The sequence below is a fragment of the Thunnus maccoyii genome, chromosome 22, assembly GCF_910596095.1.
Source record: "Thunnus maccoyii chromosome 22, fThuMac1.1, whole genome shotgun sequence".
NCBI lineage: Eukaryota > Metazoa > Chordata > Actinopteri > Scombriformes > Scombridae > Thunnus > Thunnus maccoyii.
The window spans coordinates 397,216-419,150 of NC_056554.1; the positions used below are offsets into that span (position 1 = coordinate 397,216).

The 21,935-nt window shown below is 39.2% G+C and overlaps 1 protein-coding gene across 1 annotated transcript; it reads left to right on the forward strand.

Annotated features, from left to right (window-relative positions):
* Positions 1 to 6,969: 6,969 nt before the first annotated feature.
* Positions 6,970 to 13,982, forward strand: vgf (VGF nerve growth factor inducible). Its single transcript, XM_042401190.1, has 2 exons — positions 6,970 to 7,213; positions 10,264 to 13,982. The coding sequence occupies exon 2, from the start codon at positions 10,314 to 10,316 to the stop codon at positions 12,510 to 12,512; it is 2,199 nt and encodes a 732-aa protein (XP_042257124.1). The 5' UTR covers positions 6,970 to 7,213; positions 10,264 to 10,313; the 3' UTR covers positions 12,513 to 13,982.
* Positions 13,983 to 21,935: the final 7,953 nt, after the last annotated feature.

Genomic DNA, 21,935 nt, shown 5'->3' on the forward strand with positions numbered 1-21,935 from the left:
GATACCATGTACCAATCGATGACCAGTGTTTAATTAATAAGCTGTATACCTCACTGTGTGGAGAAGACTGGGATCATTCTTTTATATGTAAGGCAATATCAAGCTTGACAAAAACGTTGCTTTCTTAACTTTGTAAAACAAAATGTAACAAATAAATACATAGATATAAATTTACTGAATTGTTATTTATTAAAATAATGGTATCCAATACCAAATCGATCCATTATCACGGATACCCAATCCAGCTATTTGAGTCAGTATCAGACCAGTATCTGATATCAGTGCATCGTTATTGGTGCATCTCTAGTTGTAACACTGCATGTTCATATCTATGTACTATCTCTGTACTCTAAAAGATCTAATGGATGTTAACAACAGGCAGGCTGGGTAATTTACTTTCACTTCCAGTGAAGTCATTTAAGCACATGATGGCTTGAATGGCCTGTGTTGTTGCTTTGTGCATCACATTATAAAGCCGGGTTGAGTCAGCATGATCCCAAGATCTCAGCAGTGAAGATACAAGTGTCGTCATAACTAATAGGATTTGAGGGCCACAATTACGACATCTTCCTTTCTTTTCTGGCCTCACTCTCTAGTTGTTCTAGTATATAATCCAGAGATGGCATCAGAAACACCCGTCACTATATTGCAATTTATTGAACAATTGATGCTTCAAGATTTTATGTTGACTTTTTTCATACAGGCAGAGTTGTACCTTTTGAAATTCATTCCCGTATCTGTGATTGGTCCATCTTACCCAATACAGTGGGCCTAGGCTGTTAAACTGCAGAATGGATTGAGAATAATGAACTGAAGACATTTGAGATTTGCATCACAACCTAAAATAGCTTGTTCCCATATGAGCCATTCATATGCACCATAGATTGACTGATGTACTAACAAGATTGAAATGTCGAGTCTATCTTATGCAATTTAACAAAGTGCAACTGAGAATCACATCCCACTTAGTTTACCTCCAGAAAGCAGGAAGCTAACGCTGAGATAGAGTGACTGACACTACATGTTAGGACTGGACTCAAGTTCCAAGGCAATTAGAAATAAATGAATAATAGACAAGTACATCCTATGGTCAGACATAATTTTATGAATTTTTATCCTTTGAATGTCTGGTTGTTACTGATGTTGCTGATCTAATCTGATGTCTGTGTGAAATGCCATCAAGGGCAGGAAGGTAAAATGGCAGGATCAGATATAGATGCTCTTCCTTTAGTAGATGAAATGACATTTAAGTTAAACAAAGTGCATTCTTTAAACAGTAGTATGCCTGCAATCAGTTTTGAATGTATTTCTTAGGGGTGTAACAGTTCACCAAAGTCATGGTTTGTCCATACCTCATGTTTTAGGTCAGGGTTTGGTTTGTTTCCCAGTTTCTATTTCAACTTGATTTAGTTTAGACTGGCATGTAAGTTGCTGGAAACGTATGCAAATGCACAAAGATCTTATGTTTATTCTCACACATGTGCAACTTTTGCTCAGCACCTGTACGAGGCCCATGCAGGCCCTATACAAAGCTGACAATGTAGAGTGAACATGTGCACTGTTACACCCCTGGTATTTAGTCTAAAGTTAGTGTGTGTTGTGTTGTGTTCTTATATAATGTATTACATGTTTACTTCATAAGCTGTGGACAGGGATGATTATATTAGCTGTACTATCAAACTTCCTTCGCAGTCACTTTTAAGGTATGTACAAAAACTCATCATTCATCACATGTAGTGAACCAGATTTTCCCTTGGATTAACTATTCGGGAAAATAAATGATTGTACAGTGTCTGCAAGCAGTCTTATCCATGTTCCTTCATGGCAAGATGAGGTTTTAAAAAGCCAAAATGCTTCAGGAACCACTTAGTTTCAGCAAATGTTCACTTTCTTCAAATAAATACATTGAAATAATTATTTTCATAAAATCAGAACTGATTATTACAATATCATGTCATCAGTGCTTTCACAAAATGTATCAATCACTCATTTCACACAGCTGAAACAGATCTTTTCATTTAAAATAATTTCTTTTAGGCTGAATTACAATATTAAGACAACCAGGATTCCAGATACATTGTTTTGTTAGCAGTTGCTACAAAGGTCTTGTTACATTTTCCAGTCCTATGTAAACCTACAGAGGAAAACCTTTCTTGTACTGCCTCAAAGTAAATGCTTATCTTTCATTATACAGGATTATCATTTCTACAGTGTTCTATCAGGAATTCTGAATCTCTGAACCTCCATCTAATTTCTTATAGGAAATTACTTTTCTTTCTTTGAATGCTTTCATCACATTCCTAGATCACAGCCTTTCAAATGTATGAAAGACAGGGGTGTGGTGGTTGGTAGTAGATGTGGATGAAGGAAAGTTGGATGGCAGTGGTTACAGGAGGAATTTGGTTTTAGCTTGACTGCTTTCCTTCTTTTCTGGGTCTTGCTATCGTGCTCAAAGAGTTGCTGCAGTGCAATTAAAGAATGATGTGGACTGTCAAAGATGTGATCAGTTCAAGTGAAAAATGTTTAGATGTTCAGATTATGCTTGAAGTTTGTACACTGTGTGAGCAGCTTGATTCTGGTTGGTGATGGGTCTCTATTTAGTTTTGTTTTAAATATTCTTTTTTTTAATGCTCCAATATTGCTTTTAACTACAACAAGAAACAGACAACAGCTCATGACAGACCATCCACCCACCAGCCAAGTTTGTCACACACCTCATGTGACCTCCTGAACATGTTATTGGTATATTTGTACAGAGAACTTTTAAGTGAATATCGAATTGTCATTGCAACACTATGTTCTTTTAGAGGGCACATCCTCATGACCCTTGAGTAAGTGTACTTCCTGGAGAAACTAAGAAAGTGTAGAGGTCTTAGTTGGGAACAGGCTGCAGTACATTCATGCTGAACTTTTCTAAGGAGGGGCAAATGGCACTGCAGAGTCAGTTCTGTTGAATGTCTGTTCTCTGTACACATAAATCCTTTTGTTTTCCTCTGTATGAGACACCTGCTGAACTCTAAATGTTAGTACATGTTCCAGGAGTAAGGGCTCATCGTGTGATCTGATTGTTTTCTAATATGCCAGAGATAGAATGATGCATTGTATCGCTGTGTAAGAGGGACAAATGCGAAAAAAGGAGCACACAGGGAAGAGAAGCTGAAAATGTGTTGCAGTACAATCTGCTGGAAACTGCTGCAAAACAAAGACACCAGCTTGTCGGTTGTTTCCGGACCAGCATCGGAGACGAATCATTTCAATTCTGAGATGGCAGTATGTTTAATAATTTGAGAAAAATGTTACAAATCTTTGTCAAGTCTTGAATTCCGTCATAAATCTCAAAATTCAGTCTAATCTCAGAATTTTAATGTATTTTTTCCTTTATCCCTGTGACCCTCAATATTCTTCAAATGAACTAGTTGGTGCAATGTGACAGATGTGCAACATGTTTCTAGTTGTTTTGAATGGCCACTCATTAGAAAGCAGGGTATCATAACCTCCCCCTCTCTGCATCACACTGCCTCCCCCAAGAATTTGGTGTCTGTGTCATGACTTTGTAGTTCTGACGGGATAACAACACTCACTTTTGGACAGTCTCACCTCGAAGACATTCACAGGGTTGCACACAGTTGTATGCGTACTTTGACACCTCAGCACACCTGTCCAAATGCTGCTTAAAGTTGGTGTGATTGTCAGAAATTCTGTTTTGGCCACAATCCAACAAGCACTTCATTTGAAACATACTGAAAGGGCAATCCTCCTCACATTCTTCATATTTGAGGGGCTTCCTGTGGTTGTATCATTAACCCTGACCTCTGCTGCCCCTTTTTCTCATTCAAAGGGACATTCTTCTAACGTGGATAACTTTTAATAGTGTGTTAAATAACGTTTTTTTTCTTCTCCACTGGGTGAGATTTTATTTAATACCCAGTTTCAACTTTGTCTTTAGTCAATCAGCTCATCATATGTTTTGACTTAATCAATTTGGTGATTGTCATAAATTAATTAATATAAAAGAGAATGAAGATTTTGATTTTAAATCTCTCTGTTTGAGGAAGAAAATTTGAGACAGTGTATTGTTGAGTGAGCTGTAAAGGGGCCCTAGTGTAGAAAAGCAGAAGCTCTTTGAATCTGTGTAATGGTCTACAGGCAAAGGCTAAAGGGACTTGGTGTGTGAATGTAATTTTATAAAGAAATAAAACATTTTAAGCAAAATCAAATGGTGTGTTCCTGATGTTTTGTGATAGTCTGGCTCTGTCTTTTTCACACAAGCACAAAGTGTTGAAATCAGAAATTATTGCAAAATACAGAGCTTGGAAAAATATATTCCAAAGTCATGATGTATAAAAGGTATGTTCTAAAACACCAGTTCTCTTCAAATAATTCCCAAATGATTTAGTTTTAACACAGAAATGAATGGAAACAGTATACATATTTATGTCCAAAACATTAAAACATAACCAAAATGAATGGGGTAGAGTCGCATTCTAGATTATTAAAAACAAATAAGATATGGAAGCATTTGTAAAGATAACCAGAGATTTCCAGACTGTCCTCCTGAAAGAAATGACAGCATCAGTTATATTTTGAAAATGCCCAAAACGACTAAACGACGACCTAAATGACTCTTTCAAGGAGTGAAGGAGGAAGAAGCCTGAGATTACTTGACTGCTGTTCATTTATCCCACCAACAGTCAAATTTGGATTCTTTTTAATCGCAGTCTTTTAACCCTGACCAAGTAGTTTTTGTGCCTGAACCTAATGATCCACAGTCTCTCATATACTGAACATCAAAGGTTAGACAAAATCTAGTGGATCCAATGGTTCAAGGCACCTGTAACCACACCCAGCAGTGATGTCATGGTGTACTGACAAAAACCCTGGAGTACAGTTGCACATCACTGAAGCAACATAAGAAATTGAATCACTTGAGGTCAAATGCAAAAACAAGATTTTCAGGGTCTGTTAAGTTGCTCTGTAAATGTCATTTTTCAATGTTGTGTACTATAAACAAAATTCCATCTCATCCATTTTTCCACCACTGTGCCTGAAGAAGAAGTGTTTCAAAATACACTTTCATAAGTTCTGCATTTGGAATTTTACTTAGGAAAAAGAGAAATCTGAAGACCTGAACGCAGCACTCATACCACATTCTGTCCTCCAATGACTCCCAACTGGACCTCTCAGCATTTAACCTTTATTTCAACCTTTCATGCCTCCCTTTATTTTCATTTCACAGTGGCCTCTTCCACCTGTTCTCTCACCACACCCTCCTTAAAAACACAGTGTACCATCTTCATTGTTCCTAGACACTAAAAGCTGTGTGTAATGAGTGGGCAGCCTGAACTTTGAGGTGATTCACTACTGTTGATTCCTGATTGAGAGTGCAGATGATGACCTGCAAGTGGTGCTGCATCTGCAGGTTTTTCACCACCAACCAAGGCTCTTGTGTCTGTTTAAAAAGACAGAAAATGTTATTTCAAGTCTTCACAACCAAACAAACGTGGCAAATGAACAACAAATCATTTAGAAACCTGTTCAAGTTATTACAGAGATGGTGCCCTCTGTTTTTGCTCAAAGATGGTCTCTGGTGTCAGATGTGAATGTTCATGATCTTTCTCCAGTTGTCCACTGACTCCTGGTGAATGATACTTTTACCTCTTCCCAGTGGATGCTGTGAGTGATTTTGGTCTGGTGTTCACAGACTGCTGGGGCCAGATGTATTTGATATCATTTTTATAATGTGCTTTGTATGAGAAAGAATCAAGGGCTGTTTTATCCTTGTCTCCAGATCACAAATAATAACTCTTGCAGTGCTCATTTTTACACCACCTTTTCACCAATCAAGTGAAAGCGCTTTTCTTTATTAGTTTAGTTTAATATTTGATTTGTTCATCTGTTCAACATCTAAACTTAGGATCCACATTAGTTGATTAATACATTTGCTTTATTTACTTTTCAGTCAAGTATTTGTTTCATTGGTTTCCTGTTTGCTTTGATTTCTAATCATTGTTTTGTCCACTTCCTGGTTGAGGATGGTGCTCTCATGAATGCGCACACATGAATGCAACTTTCTCTAATAGGTGTTGGCAATATGGACTGCATGTGGACAATATGTTTTCCTTGCAGCCCTAGTAAAATTAACTCTAGCCTGAATAGCATACTGTGGAGTTATTGTACATTTTAAAGCATCAATGGAAAAGTCAATGTTACCATCATTGTAATAGCTTTAATTGTTTGTTTAATTTTACCCTAGATATTAGCTTGGTGGTTTTGCCAGACAGTATTTAAAGCATTTAAAGCCACTGTTAAGTTCATTTGGCCTTATGTCTGTGGGCTGGGGGACTCCCTCTGTGTCAGTAAATTTTCTTTGTTTTGCATTTATGGAATTTCAATATGTATTTTGAAATTGAGAAACAGTAAAAAGCAGAGATCTCAACCAAGTTCCTGGACTTTTGTGCTCATTTCTGGTCCTCCAAACCTCACAGAACTGCTTCCCAACATCCTAATCAAATGGGTTTCAGATACTCACCCTACACACCTCCGGTATACAACAATCCAGGCTCAATCATCTCAGTGGTGGCGATCATTTTCTCTGTGTGGTTGCTTTTCCTGCTCTTATGTCTGTCTGAGGGTACACAGAAATCAGTCCATAATGAAAGCCACAGTATTAGCTTGAGACACGGAGACACGTTCCTCCTCGGCTCAGGAGGGCCTCAGAAGGGCTGAGTCCGGCCCTGAGAGATGTTCCCATAAACGGCGAATTCATTCACCAGCTTCTGTTCATTCAGCAGCTCGAGCACTGCAGCTAATTGATTCGATCAGAGAGGGGAGGGGGTGCAGAAAATCTTATGAATGAAACTCAGTCTGGTGACGTCAATGGGGACCGCTTGACGCATGAATCATGTGGGCCGGGAGGGCGGAGGTATAAGACAGCCGCAGCCGCTGTCTGTAGTCCCGAAAACAGACGAGCCAAGGAGCGGAATCCCGAGAGAGGAGCGCAGCAACGGAACCCAACTCAATCACAAACAACAAAAACAGTGACGACAGTTAACACCAGAGGACAACAACAACAACTCACACACAAGAACCACACCACAACAGCACAGTGCAGGCAGCGGGCTCTGTGCATGACAACAGGACTTCTAGCAGCTCGAAGTGTGACGTGACGAGGAGGGGAAGCTGGAATCCCCCCGCTGCTCCCACTGAACTGCAAGTAAGTGTCAACTTATTTGGACTTACTTAACCTTCTTTTCTGACAAATAATATCCGTTTTAATGCTGGCTCATTATTAATCCCGAGATATTAAAAATAAATAAATAAAATTACTCTGAAGCCTGATAGGCAAACCAAATCCCAATTTGTTTCAGTGTGCAGAGCTTCACAGCACAACATATCACACATGTACAGAAGAGGTTTTTCTTTTCTAGCAGAGTGTGTTGTCTGTGGTGCTTGATGGATTGTATCATGTTTGATAGTTGAAGTATAAAACATTTAAATTCCCTGTAAGAATATGAGCTATGACAAATGATATCGTTTATTAATCATATACATTCCAAAACATCTTTCACTGCCAACAGAAATATACATGAGCGGTTCTGGCGGTTTTTAAATGATGTTGTGGTGATTTGCGACCACTGTGGGAGCTAAATATATCGTTTTTTGGACTGGCCATATTTCTTTGTTTATGGTCAACACAGAGGTGGCCGTATTGTCCTCCTCCTCCTCCTCCTCCTCCTCCTCCCTATCATCACCATCATCATCATCATCACCACCACCACCATTATCGTCACATCCAGCCATCATCACCATGGCTCGCTTTGCCAGAAATATCCAGCCTGAAAAACGAAGCAGAATGAAGTTACTACAACCTGTTCCCTTTGTGTGCATTAAGGTGTGGTGACGTTGACAACAAGAAGGTTATGATGCCACAGAGACAGTGACCATGACAGTCTTTTGTCGTGTCTAAAATTTCTACAGAACACTGAGGGTTAGATATGTAGGCTGCGGGGAGGTTACTCATGAAGTCTGGAGGTGCTTTTACGCTTTTGATTTTGCTTTATGATTTTGCTTGATCCAGCAAAAGCGGATTATTAATCCGCTTTGCTGGTATAAACTCTGTGACCTGCTCAGGCCAGAAGCTCACCTTCTGTAAGAGAGAATAAGACTGGGAGACACATGCAAGCAAGGCGGTTCGTTTGGATTGTATAGAGCATGAGCTCGGTCATATTACATCCTGTTTATCTTAATCATTCGCTGCGACTTTGCGCATCACGCATCACATACCCCCTGCAATCCAGCCACCTCCACTGCAGAACCACAATCACAATGCCCGGCTCCACCAGTTTTTTGCTCTGTTACTGTGTCTTGAAATATTTGTTTTGTAACTGAAAAGGGAGGAAATAATTTCGTAATAGGAAAGTTAAACACGGTTCCAGAGATTTTCTTGAAAAGAGTGTAAATATTTAGAAATACGTTTGTATTAGGATGACAAATAATAATCTCCCAGATGACAGGTGTTTTTTTTTTCTTTTTTTTTTTCGCTTTTCTTGAGGAAATAAGATTTTTATGAAGGCATAATAGACACAATGACTGCAGATATTTTTAGCAGTGTCCTAATACTAACTGCAGCAAACGGTGTCGCTTGGCGTTTAAAAGAAGATCAGGTTATTGTGGCGATGTAAGCCAGCTGGAACCACACAGTGATCTTTTAGACCTGCGTGCATTTTAACACAAATCCAAGAATGCTGGGTGGATGGGAAACGTTTGTTGATGCCAACTGGAATAAGGAATGACATAACCCCGCAGTTATGTTCAGCTGCTGTGATATTTGAGACAAACCAGTCAACGTTACTGCACTTGTTGCAACTCAAAACGCTGAAGATTTCAGCACCAAGGACAGCGGCGGGTCCCTCCCCCGCCAGCAGCAGCATCAGGGGCTGTCCTTGGTGCTGAGCTGAAGTGAGTAACATTACTCCCTAAGCAGTGGTGCCTACTGTTGGTACTGCGTATTCTCACCTCGTCCTGCTCAAGAGTTGGTGCTTTTTGGTTTTGTATGTGATGTCTTACATTTTACAGTTGAAATGTCTTGAAAACAATGAGAGGAACTCCCGCACATTGTCTCGCTCACTGCTGGAAGGTTCATTAAATCACAGTGTTTTGGTCCGTCCGACCTACATCAGGCATATTGGCAGCATTTCCGTAGGAGCTGCTTCAACCATCCAATTAGAGGACTACAGAGATTAGTTTGACAGTTGTGCACCTTGACGTACGAGTCAGCAATACCCCGAAAATCTCAAAGTAATACAAAATAATAATGCCAATAAATTTTACAATACCAATAATAATACCAATGCCAATAATGTGTTATCAAACATAATAAACCCATTAGAGGGTCAGAAAGGAAAGGTAAATTAAGGAAAAGTGTAAATTTGTAAAGAAAGAAAAAAAACAAAAAACAAAAAAACTTTGCAATATTATCATGCATTAGAAATTATATCTACCTCCAAATGGCACTAAATTGTCACAGGTCAAGGATGTACTTTGGCAAAGCATAAATAAGGGCACAAATGCCAATTCATCATTAATCCGTATGGATCCATATAATCTAAATATTATAAGAAATATTATAGAGGCTAGGGATAAAATAGTGCAGAGGACCATTACACTTAACCAATGCGTAGATATATTTCACCCAAAAAAACAGTGTAAGGAACAGGAAAAAATGTGAACCTTGTCATAAAATCATGGCGGAAAAAGGATGGCAAGGGAAGTTTTTAAAAACAGTTGAAATGTCTGAAAATCACATGTTTTTAATATGTGGTGCTATGGACACATTTTGTTTATTACAAATAAAAAAGAAAAAACTGGATTGACTGAATACTCAGCACTAAATTATAATATAAGTGTGTGCTTCCTCATTATTATTCCTACTATTCACCAACAGGGATCAATAAAAGTTACAGATTTAAAATGATTAATTATAACCAATAGCCCAGTCCAGTGCGGTACTGTAGTTCAGAGGTTTATTGTCCCCATTCAGTGAAAAGATCCTGGTTTTAACCCATGGTGTGCAGTTTGAACATTCTCGCCTTGTTGGCAGGGTTTTCTTTTGGATTTCCCTACTGTGGACCAAAACTAGATCCAGTCTCCATCTCTTTTTTCTTTTTTCTGTGTCAGGGTCAGGGGAAGGTTGTTGTTAAAGTTGATAAAAAGGCAAATGTTAATTGCAATTAAATGTTCATTTCTGTGTTTTTCTCTCTTCAGGCATTTCTGATCCCCCTTGCTGCTCACAGCCAGCCCTGTTCTGAGTGGCCATGATTGGGTCCCACGATGCCTCAAGTGCCCTTATCCTTCTGGTCCTCCTGACAGGGGCTTCTTCAATCCCCCATCTGTCCGACCCCAGCCCTATCCTCACCCCTGGAGATAACCTGCAAAGTGCTGTTCCTACTGGGCTGGTGGTGTCAGGAGAGAGGGAGAGAAGGGATGAGGAAAGACAATCTATACAGAAAAGAGAAGCAGAGGAAAAAGAGCATGAGGACGAGCTGTTTAAAGATGTGGATCCCAAAACACTTGCAGCAGTTTTACTGGAGGCACTGAATCACTCACAAGTAGAGAGAAGGAGGGACGGAGAGTATGGGATGGAAAAACAGATGAAGCCTGAGATGGAGGAGGTTAAAAAAGAGGAGGCATACAGAGAAGTGAGAACAATGGAGGGAGCAGACCGAGACAGAGATGGAAGACAGGAGTTAGAACTGCTGATGACTGCACAAGGGAAGGAGCGGGAAAGAGAGGAGGCAGATGAGAGGAAGAAAGCTCAGGAAGAAGAGGAGAAGATGACAGAGAGGGTGACCAGTCACACTACAAGCCAGACAGTGCAGGTCCAAAATCAACAGCAGCCTGCTATTGCAGATGGAAGGGGGGTGGATGGGCTGGATGGTGTCCCCCAGCAGGAACCAACTAGCCTGGAACAAGGCAACGAGGAGGAGGAGCAGCTCAGCCCAGAGGAGCTGAAGAGCCTCGAGACCATGATGAAGGAGTTTCCTCGTTTGAACATTGCCACTAGGAGGGAGGGAGATTCAAAGCAAACCCAGAGAGTGAGCAGGGGTTACAGCACCTACAATGACATCATACCAATAAATAAAGGCAGCAACCTCGCCATGTCTAAGAAGAAAATGAAGTGGCAAGAAGAAACGCAGAAAGCTCTGAACTTCCCAACATTCAGGGGAGGCAATTTTATGGAGGAATTTGAGGACAGTAATTACGCTGGTGGTAATGCAGCACAGTCCCAGCCTCCGTCGCAGCAGGAGGCAATGGAAGATGATGAACCAGAGGAGGAGGAGGAGGAAGATGAAGAGGTATTGAGTCCAGAGGAGGAGGAGGCTCAGGCAAAAGCAGAGCAGGAAGAGATGAGGAGGCAGGCAGCTGAGGCCCAGAGAGCCAAAATGGAGGAGGAGAAGTTGGCCGACATTGCCTCAGACATGCTGCTGCGCTACATGGTCAAACAGAACAACGGGAACAAGAAATACAGCTCGTCTCTGTCCAATGCAGCAGAGGACAAGAGGTCTGATGAGGAACAGGGAGTGACAGAGGAGGACGATATCGATCCTCAGACTATTGACAAGCTGATCGAGATCTCAAGCAAGCTGCACCTCCCTGCAGATGATGTGGTGGACATCATCAGCGATGTGGAGAAGAAGAAGAAGAAAGACGTGCTGCCTGAGATGACGTCACGTTGGCAGCGCCCCCTAACGCCCCTGTCTGTGTCATCATCGACCAATGACTTTTCAGTATCACAGACCAATCAAATCAGCCCCCCTGTCGCTAAGCAACCCTCACCAGCTGTCAATGTCCTCAAGACCTGGTTTCAGGAGAAGTCTCCAACAAAATCGCAGGATCTCTGGAGCAAAACTACAAAGCCTACAAATCAAAATCTTTGGCCAAAACCTCAGAAGGCCTTGTCAGTCAAGCAGGACCCCTGGCTCAAATCAACCAAGTCTGTTTGGACTGGTTACCCCCCTTACCCCTACACATACCCCTCCTACTACCAGAGGAAGCACTACTCAGACTATTACCCCATCTATGTCCCTACTCCTCCAAGACCGAAACTCCGCTATTATGTCCCCAGACCTGCTCTCACCCTCAACAATCTCCTGGGAAATTCAGTGGATGATGCGTACACTTTCCCTCCCAAACGCCGTTACCATAGCTGGGTCCAACCTCGGCTGAGAAAACCCCCCTCAGGCCTCCACCAGAAGCCTTACTACACCAGCTACCCCCTCCCACTGTACCTGCGGACATTTCAGCCATTACTCATCCCCAGACCTCACTCCCCTCCCAGAATGCCTGTAATCCCTCCTCAACAGAAGCAGTTTTATTACTCAGCCCCAGCACCCACAGCGACTAGGAACCAAGATTATTATGTGGCTGGAAAGCAGCCAGATAGCAGCAACCGTGACGATCTGGAGAAATACATTCAGCAGATACTCATGAAGCAACCAGAGATGTTGGACTGAAGGAGGGATGGAAGGAGAGAGAATGGGAAAGATGGAAAGGAAGCGAGATGAGACTGTATGTCTTCATATTTTTACTTTGCTGGTATTCTGTTTCCTATTACATATGTAACACATTTCTTTATCCTATTTTGATTGGCTGTCATTTAGAAAAGGACCTTGCAAAGGACTTTTTTCCAGTGACAGTCTGAATTAAATGGAACTTTAGTAGGAAAATGAATCCACACTCCTCCTCCCCTGTGAAGAAGGGGAAACAGTATGAACATGGTCGGTTGGAAAGCATGATGCTGCACACATTTGTATCATGCTATAACTTTTCATCCAAACTCCCAGCATCACAACATTCTCCATTTGGACATTTTACAATGCCAGAAAAGGAGGACACTTAAATATGTTGTTACCTGTACCTTTAATAAATCCTTTTTCAGAGTCAGAGTGTGAGAGCTGGATACATTGTAGGTAGTGATGGATGCTGGGAAATGTTTGATGGCTGATGTAATTCTACTCAAAACAGAACATTTATGTGATAATCTGTCAGGAAAAATATCTCAAATATTATCTCTCAGTAATGACATACACTACATGGCCAAAAGTATGTGGACAACCAAGAACTGTGGTCATGTAACGTGATTCTGACACCATGTTCATGAATGTGCTGCTATAAAAGCCTGCAGTCTTCTGGTTTCAGGCTTTCCAGCAGATGTTGGAACCTGGCTGCAGAGATTTGTTCCCATTCAGGCACAAAAGCATTAGTGAGGTCAGCACTGATGTTGGTGATAACGTCTGGCTGGTGTTGGATGGGAATGAGGTTCTCCCACAGCAAACTGGGAAAAGCATTTCTATGGAGCTGACAGGGGTATTATCACGTTGAAACAGGAAAGGAACAAACACAAACTGTTGACACAACAAGTTGGAAGGACACTACTATCTAAAACATCATTGTATGCTGGAGCATTAACATTTTACCTCATTGGAACAAAGACACCCAAACCACAAAAAACAGCCCCAGACCACAAAGGTGTCCAGATACCTTACTCATGTCTTAAAGGGGATACATTTTTATGCGCATAATTTCTGTGTTGTTTGTATAAAAAAGCAGCAAAAAATGTCACCAAAAGAATTCCTTTTCATTGTGCATATCCACACATACCCACCTAAGCTGTTTTAAATGAAATATAACACAGCAAAAAGCATATTTCATTTAAAGGGCAGTGGGAGCCACACTAACATCACTATAATGGCTTGGATGACTCATCCTTTTGCATAACTTCAATTACCTTGTTGCTATGGTGCCAAACCCTGGTCAAACTGTATATGGCATTCTTTTACATATGATGCCTTCAGAAGAGGATACAGCTGTTGTGTTTAGTATGAAGCAGTGAGCATACTGTTCTTTTACTAAACACGCGCATTTTAAAAAGACAAGGCTGATGTGATTCTGTATTTTTCTTAATATCAACAAATCCAGTGAAAAGACCAAAACCAATAATGTGTTAGTCCATTTTATTTTTAAAAAAGGCTCACTAATGTATGGTGTGTGTGGGATTGAGTCAAAATAAACCACAGTGTGTGTGTTCATGGTAATGAAAGAAAATATCACCCAGTGCAACACTGTGGCTCATTGATATGTTTTTAAGTTTTTGGACAACAATGGAGCTATACAGCACAGAGGAATAAGATATATCAGATTTTAATACAAACATAACACTTGTTAGTAGAACTTGTTAATAGATCCATTCATTGTTGGTTTGGGTCTTTTCATGGGATTCATATATTTGTATTATAGAATATCGCCAACCTTATCCATTAAAGATAGTCCATGATTTTACTAACACGCCCCAAAGTGCCCTCCAAATCCCAAAGTTCCCTTCAGCTCAATGAAGATTATTTAATGTGATTTTAGTATTCAACATTCGTTTGGAAATGATTCTCTGGAACTCATTCCAATGGATGAATGAATTTTAAAAACATAACAAAGGTATTTTTTTACCGTATGGATTGGATGACAGTGTTATAAAATTATTGTTGTTTTTTTAACATGACAAAAAAAGACTACTGGTGAGATTTCTTGTTTTAACTTACATGGGTTACTGATAATCAGTAATCAATAAACACTTCCTTTTTTCCTTGTTCTCAAATATGTCAGAGGGAATAAGATCAGATGTTGCTCTTTGGTTTGTTGGTATTGTTGACCTTTGTGGCCATCTGTTGCTAAGGGATGAGCAAATCACAGCGTGTGTTGCCAAGCCAAAACAGAATCATGGCATTGACAATCTTATCATGAAAAAAAATCTAACATGAGGCCATCAGTTAAAAAAAAGAGAGTGAACTGAAAGGAGGAAGCTTTTTGTAATTTTTAATGATTTTTTGATTTTTATGAAATTAAACAGGAGTTTACAGATTAAGAAAGAGGAAAGACTGAGTGGCTGAGTTATGGAGCGACAGACCAGATGTGAGGGTACAGTGTCTGCACGTTTATGTGTATTTGCATCTAAAATTTGCTTCTTTGAAGATGTACAAAGCATCAATTAAAAATGAATAAAAAAATCTTAAAGATGACAGAAACAATGACGTTGGTGTACCTTAAAATCATTGTTTGAGTCATGTATGCAGCGAATATTGTCTATGGTCTTTCTAGATGTACCTTGTTGTAACCATCGTAATAAACATGCGTTTGCTGGATGTAAATATGCGCATGTCAATGACTACGTTTGCTACACATAAAAAAACAAATAAAGTCAACTATTTTTATTATGAAAATGCATCATTGTGGAAAGAGAGAATTTTTATGTGAGTGTGAGAGGAGCCAGATAAGGTGGTTTGGGAAGTCCAGGACATCAGATTCCAGGATAGCCACCTTACTAAGCCTGGACACTCAGGCATTCATATGAAACAATGTTGAAAACTCACCAGGTGGTTGGCAGACTTCTGTAGTGATTACTACACTTAGAAATGAATATTATGCACTTGTAAAATTAAAAGGGACACCACCTCAATTAATTAATTAATTAACTAAAGGTTCTATATGTAGAACTGTGAAGCAATTTACATGTGTTAATGTTTTTTATTGCGTGATGAGTGATCAGGTAGTAATGTTATAACACAACAAAAACTGTGCTATCTAACTAGAAACACCCTGTAGATATTAGCTATCCAGCTAATGAGATGGCTGGATAGTAAACACGATTGGTAAAAAAAAAAAAGTTGGCGGTTTGTGGGTCGGGTCAGGTTCGGGTGGTCTGTGTGTGTGTTTATGTGTGAGCGAGCGAGCGCACGTACATACAGTGGGGGGAAGGGCTGACTGGCTGGGAGTGAGAGATGCTTTGCTGAAACATGGTGCAAAACACAACCTGCAATAGTCTCGAGCATGTAAGCATGCACGCGAGCACATGAGCGTGAACACCAGGATGTTGACTGTACCTCATTTAACGGCCACAGATGTCACGAATGAAGAGGAATTTCTGATTCCTACATACAGAACCTTTAATCAATTAATTAATTAATTAGGGGGGAAATTAATTACATCAAATTAATTAGTCTTATATCTGAAAGTCGTGAACTCTGAATACAGAGAACTTCATCTCCGTTAAAAAGGAATACACAAATACACAGTCTGTCCTCACAAGAAAAAACAACAGCATAGATATAAAATTCAGGCCTAACGACCTATAGTTATGTTTACACCATCTAGCAGCTGTAGGAATTATGTGTGGGAAGTGACACAGGTGAGATGACGTCAATATAATGTGACTTAATAGATGATTTGTTAGCTTCTAAACCATCAACCTGTCTCTTAGACCCCATCCCAACTAGGCTGCTTAAGGAAGTCTTACCCTTAGTTAGCACCTCTTTACTAGATATGATCAATCTGTCATTGGTAACAGGCTATGTACTACAGTCCAGTAACTATAATTAAACCTCTTCCTAAGAAGCCCACTCTTGATTTAGCCAACTATAGACCTATATCTCATCTTCCCTTTCTCTCTAAGATCCTTGAGAAAGCAGTCACCAATCAGTTGTGTGACTTTCCTCATAACAATAGTTTAACAATAGTTTACTGAGGATTTTCAGGATTTAGAGTTCATCATAGCACAGAGACAGCATGGAAACACTCCATAAATTTTCATTGTTATGCAGATGATACCCAGTTATATTTATCAATGAAGCTAGATGAAACCAATCAGTTAAAGAGACTCCAAGCATGCCTTAAGGACATAAAGACCTGGATGACCTGCAATTTTCTGCCACTAAACTCAGGCAAAACTGAAGTTATTGTGCTTGTCCTTAAACACCTTAGAAACTCTTTATCCAATGGTACAGCTACTCTGGATGGCATTACCCTGGCCTCCAGCACCACTGTAAGGAATCTGGGAGTTATCTTTGATCAGGATATGTCCTTTAACTCCCACATAAAACAAATCTCAAGGACTGCCTTTTTTCACTTATGTAATTTTGAAAAAATCAGGCACATCCTGTCTCAAAAAGATGCAGAAAAATAGTCCACGCATTTGTTACTTCTAGGCTGGATTATTGCAATTCTTTATTATCAGGCTGCCCTTACAAGTCTCTAAAGACTCTCCAGCTGGTCCAGAATGCAGTTGCATGTGTACTGACAAGAGCTAGAAAAAGAGATCATATTTCTCTCATTTTAGCTTCACTGAATTGGCTTCCTGTAAAATCCAGAATAGAATTTAAAATCCTTCTCGTCACCTACAAAGTCCTTAATGGTCAGTCACCATTGTATCTTAAAGAGCTCATATTATCATATCATCACCTTTTGGATTGTCTGGACTCAGTATTGCAGAATATTTTAAGATGCGCTGGTCTTCAGGTAAAAATGGGGGGTGATGTGTTGTTTTGTCTTTCCCTGCCCCTCTAATCTCTTTTACAACACCTTTGAAAACATCATAAGCTGATATGAATTCTGGGTCCTGCATTTAAACCAGCCCGAAGCCCAAGGTAGCTGCTGATGCTGTAGAGCTCCCCTTTAGTTGTCTAGATGGATCCACAAAATTGCCTCAAGACTGTATTTAGCTTGGTCTTTTTAATGTACTGAATGTCAATGTTTATATTTTTGAGACTTTGCCAAGTCTGAAAGCAGTTCAAAGCCCATGTTGTTTGCCTTACAGTGTTAGTTTTGCTCTTCTCAAACTTGTCCAGGTTGGCTGATGTCACACCTGGAGGTTTGCACTGAAGTATCCAGGCTTATTTCCTCCCCTCATCCTCCCCTGATGACCATTCATAATTTAACTCAACTGTTATTTGTGGAAATATGTTCATCTTTGCGGTGCAATGTTTGTTACAATCTAAGCTAGATAACATCCATTAATGTAATTAACGAATATTAGAACACATGTAAAGCAGAGTGATAAATGTATAGTTAAAAGTCCCAGTGCTGTTGTACTCTATATCAACACTCATGGAATGCCTCTTGTCCAATTAAATTACTTGTTCGGAACTAACTTGTATAAATTGCAATATTGATTAACCAAATAAACATAGAATACAATCAATACCTTAATTTTCTAATCTGTAAGAACCATTAAGAAAGGTCAACATGATCTTTGTACTAAAACCATAGCTAAATAATTCACTTACACTAGTTAATATCAAAATACACTCATGTGGTACCATGTCAATTAACAGATTTTGAAGCAGAATTTGAATTTCCCATAATATCAAAATAATTAAATTGTTCTGAAACACAATAAAGGTTAACATTGGTTACAAAGTCAAAATATATAATTTCAAATAATTTAGTGGCATTTTGACTATCCTAGGTACTCATTGTGTAAAAAAGAGGAGAGGAGGAGGAGGATACACTCAGAAAGAAGCTTCTTCCAAAATTTACTTCAGACTTTAGACTCTAGAGAAAGTGTGAGTGGAGGGTGGTTCATCCAGGTTGGGGCAGAAAAACAAAGTCGTTAATTCCAACTGACATTTTCCCTTTGTAGCTGGGAAAGGCTGGGTTTTTAGTTCTGTTCAATGTCTTTTCCCGACATCCTTCATGCCTTTAGGTCAGAGGTCATTGTGTCTGTGTGTGTGTGTGCTCCTGCACCTACACAGACTGTTAAACCAAAATAAATCATAATGTTTTTGAGAGAATTTTAGCTTCCTCTCATATTCCTGGGTTCATCCCCTACACTTCTTAGCAACTTTTAAAATAATAAACATGCAGGTGTTAAGTCACAAAATAATGATAAATTCTGACAAAGAGTTAAAGTATCCTCCATTAAAATCAATACAAACCACGTAAATTCAAAGATGGTGCACAGTCTCTTTCTTGCTCACTGAGTTCAGTGCAGCTTAGCAGCAGCGTGCTGCTGTGAAGATATGTTGCAGCAATACGAGTGATCTAATAGTCTCATTTGTATTGCTTGCAGCCACCAGTGGAAGACCTGAGTGTTATTTTCAGAATTCTTTCTGTATCAACTGGATCTGAACAGAAAAAAAAAACCTGGTGGATCATTTCACGCATTTCACCATTTCAGGAGCAAGTGGTTGCACAGTTTTTGCGTCCAAATTAAATATACTTTTGTCTAATATGTAGCATTTATAAGACTAGACTTTGACAAATGTGTTGTCTGTATTTATTACACTTGTATTCACAGCCGTTTTTCTAGGTGTTTCCTGGTTTTCATGAAGAAGTGTGGCTTATCCATATTTTGCAATGCTTTACATTTCTTCAATTACTTGGTTCTATTAGAACTGAAACACTTTCAAATTTGAGGGTCACATCTGTTTTGGAGTTAAATATAATGAACATATTGGGTATCAATATCTGTGAGAAATGAAGCCTAGGCTATTTGTCAATCTACATCAAATCCACCTCTGAATTGGGATCCAAATAATCCTGAGTTCTGGCATCAATTTAATCCAGATCTGCCCTAAATTTTGAAATACTCAAATACAGCATTTTGTCCGGATTAAAGGCAAAGTTGGATTACCAAATCTGAATCTAAATCTTCAGGATCAGAAATCTTTGGATCTGCTTTGAAATACCTAATTTTCAGATAAGATCATAATTTAATCTAATCCAACCAATATAATCCTGTGAGATCATTTTGAAATACTGGCCCCAGAGTGACTGAAATGTCTAGCCCTCTGTGGGGTAGTTATATGTACTATGTAAATTGTACAGTAAATTGATAAAACTGATGGATGGATGAATGGATGGGTGGATGGATGGATGGATGGATGGATGGATGGTTTTTGAAGCACTCACTATGAAATTAAAAGAGAAAGAGAGGGACATTAGGAAACAGTATGAGGACTGTGAATATCAACAGCAAATCTCATTAAAATCAAGGTAATAATTCTTGAGAGAGTTTATCATCAAAAAAATCTTGGTCGGGCACAAATTCTAACTTCTTATGTGTTTGGTTTAACAAAATTATGAAAAACATGCAATACCAGTCAAAAGTTTGGACACACCCTCCCGTTCCCTTGAATGAGGGAGTGTGTCCAAACTTTTGACTTATATTGTATTTTTTCACTTAGTTCTAGTGGTTTCTCTCCATGAAGATAGTTTTGGTTTTCTTTGTACAGGTTTTAAGGTATGTCTCTGACTTTTCTGCATCCTCTCCAATACAATAAATGTAGATGGAATTTAGTTTGTGCTGCCCACAGCTTTGAAAAACAATATTTTATTCAGAGTAAAAGGGACACCATGGTCAGCACACATAAAAATTAATGGTGCAGGTTGCTTTTGTTTATACATTAGCACTGTATAAACAAAAGCAACCTGCTCATTTATTTCAGGGGACGATACCAAAGGTACTGGCAAAAAAACACAGGGTTGTCCAACAAATAAGTCGAACCTGCTTCAATGCAACATCATCCGGCAACACACTGATGGGCAGTCAAACATGTGGAAGAACACATTTCCTTCAGCAGAATTCTACTGTTGTGACTGTCAAGATGGAGGGACATTTTTTCTGGAGAAAAAACCACACACACAAAAACACACCATTCAGCTTCATTGTTTTGAGGTGGAGGCAGAAATATTAGAGACCCTTAACTGAAAACTTGGACAAATGAACATGAATAAATACCATGAGAGGGAAATGTTTTTTGTCATTTGCCTGAGTGTCCCTTAAAGGATGGGTTCACAGTTTTTCAAGTGTGTCTTAAAACAGTTAGGTGTCCATATGAACACTTAAAGAAGTTTTTCCTCACTGTAATCACTCCTCCTGTTCATACTGGCTATTAAAAGACCCACATCATAGATTGTTTATAAAGATGGGCAACATGCTAGCTCCCCAAAAGTGAATCCAAAATATCTTGATCGTCCCATGGTGGCTGGTTGCTGTATAGGTATAAACCTCACCCCTCCCATGTTAGTGGATGGGACATGAGCCAAACTAAAAGAAATCAAAGCCCACGTCCAATAAAGTTTTCCCAAAGATAGTTTCTCATTTTAGGTAATTCTCAGACAAGCCGAGTGACTGCACTAGTTTTTGATGGAAGATGCTAATGTACGTTTTCATTTGTGATTCACTGCCAGCTGTAGCTGCTAGTTACCAACTGGTTTTTCCAGTAACACTTCATTTTACGGGTCCACAAATTTCATGGTAATTAGGTGGTAATTAGCAAGTAATTTCTTTGAAATTTCTTTGAAATTACCCCAAAATTTACCTCAAATTTCATGGTAATTAGGTGATAATTAGCAAGTAACTTCTTTGAAATTACTCTGAAATTACCTCAAAATTTGTCTCAACTTTCATGGTAAGTAGTAATAAGCAAGTAAGTTGTTTGAAATTTTGTTGAAATTACCACAAAACTACCCAATTTCATGGTAAATAAGTGAGTTGTTGCAGCTTAATTTCCGAGTAGTTTCTGTCTAATTTCTACTGAGTGGACCCCTTAATTGAAGTGAGTTGTTGCTGCCTAATTTCCAAGTAAGTTCTGCCTAACTTCTGTGAATCATACCAGTTTAACTTCCAACTAGTTTCTGTCTAATTTCTACTGAGTGGACCCCTAAATTGAAGTGAGTTGTTGCTGCCTAATTTCCAAGTAATTTCTTCCTAACTTCTGTGGATCATACCAGCTTAACTTCCAACTAGTTTCTGTCTAATTTCTAATGAGTGGACCCTTAAATTGAAGTGAGTTGTTGCTGTCTAATTTCCAAGTAATTTCTGCTTAACTTCTGGGGATCATACCAGCTTAATTTCCAACTAGTTTCTGTCTAATTTCTACCGAGTGGACCCCTAAATTGAAGTGAGTTGTTGCAGCTTAATTTCCAAGTAGTTTCTGCCTAACTTCTGCAGGCCAGTAAATTGAAGTATGATTTTTAACCATTTAAATTCTCACCAATTTCTGTACAATTTCAGCAGATCAGTCCAACCTTGCAACAAATTTCCAATATATCCGTTTTTTAAAAATTGTAGCCGCTATAAATTTCTAGTTACTGACAAATACAACTTA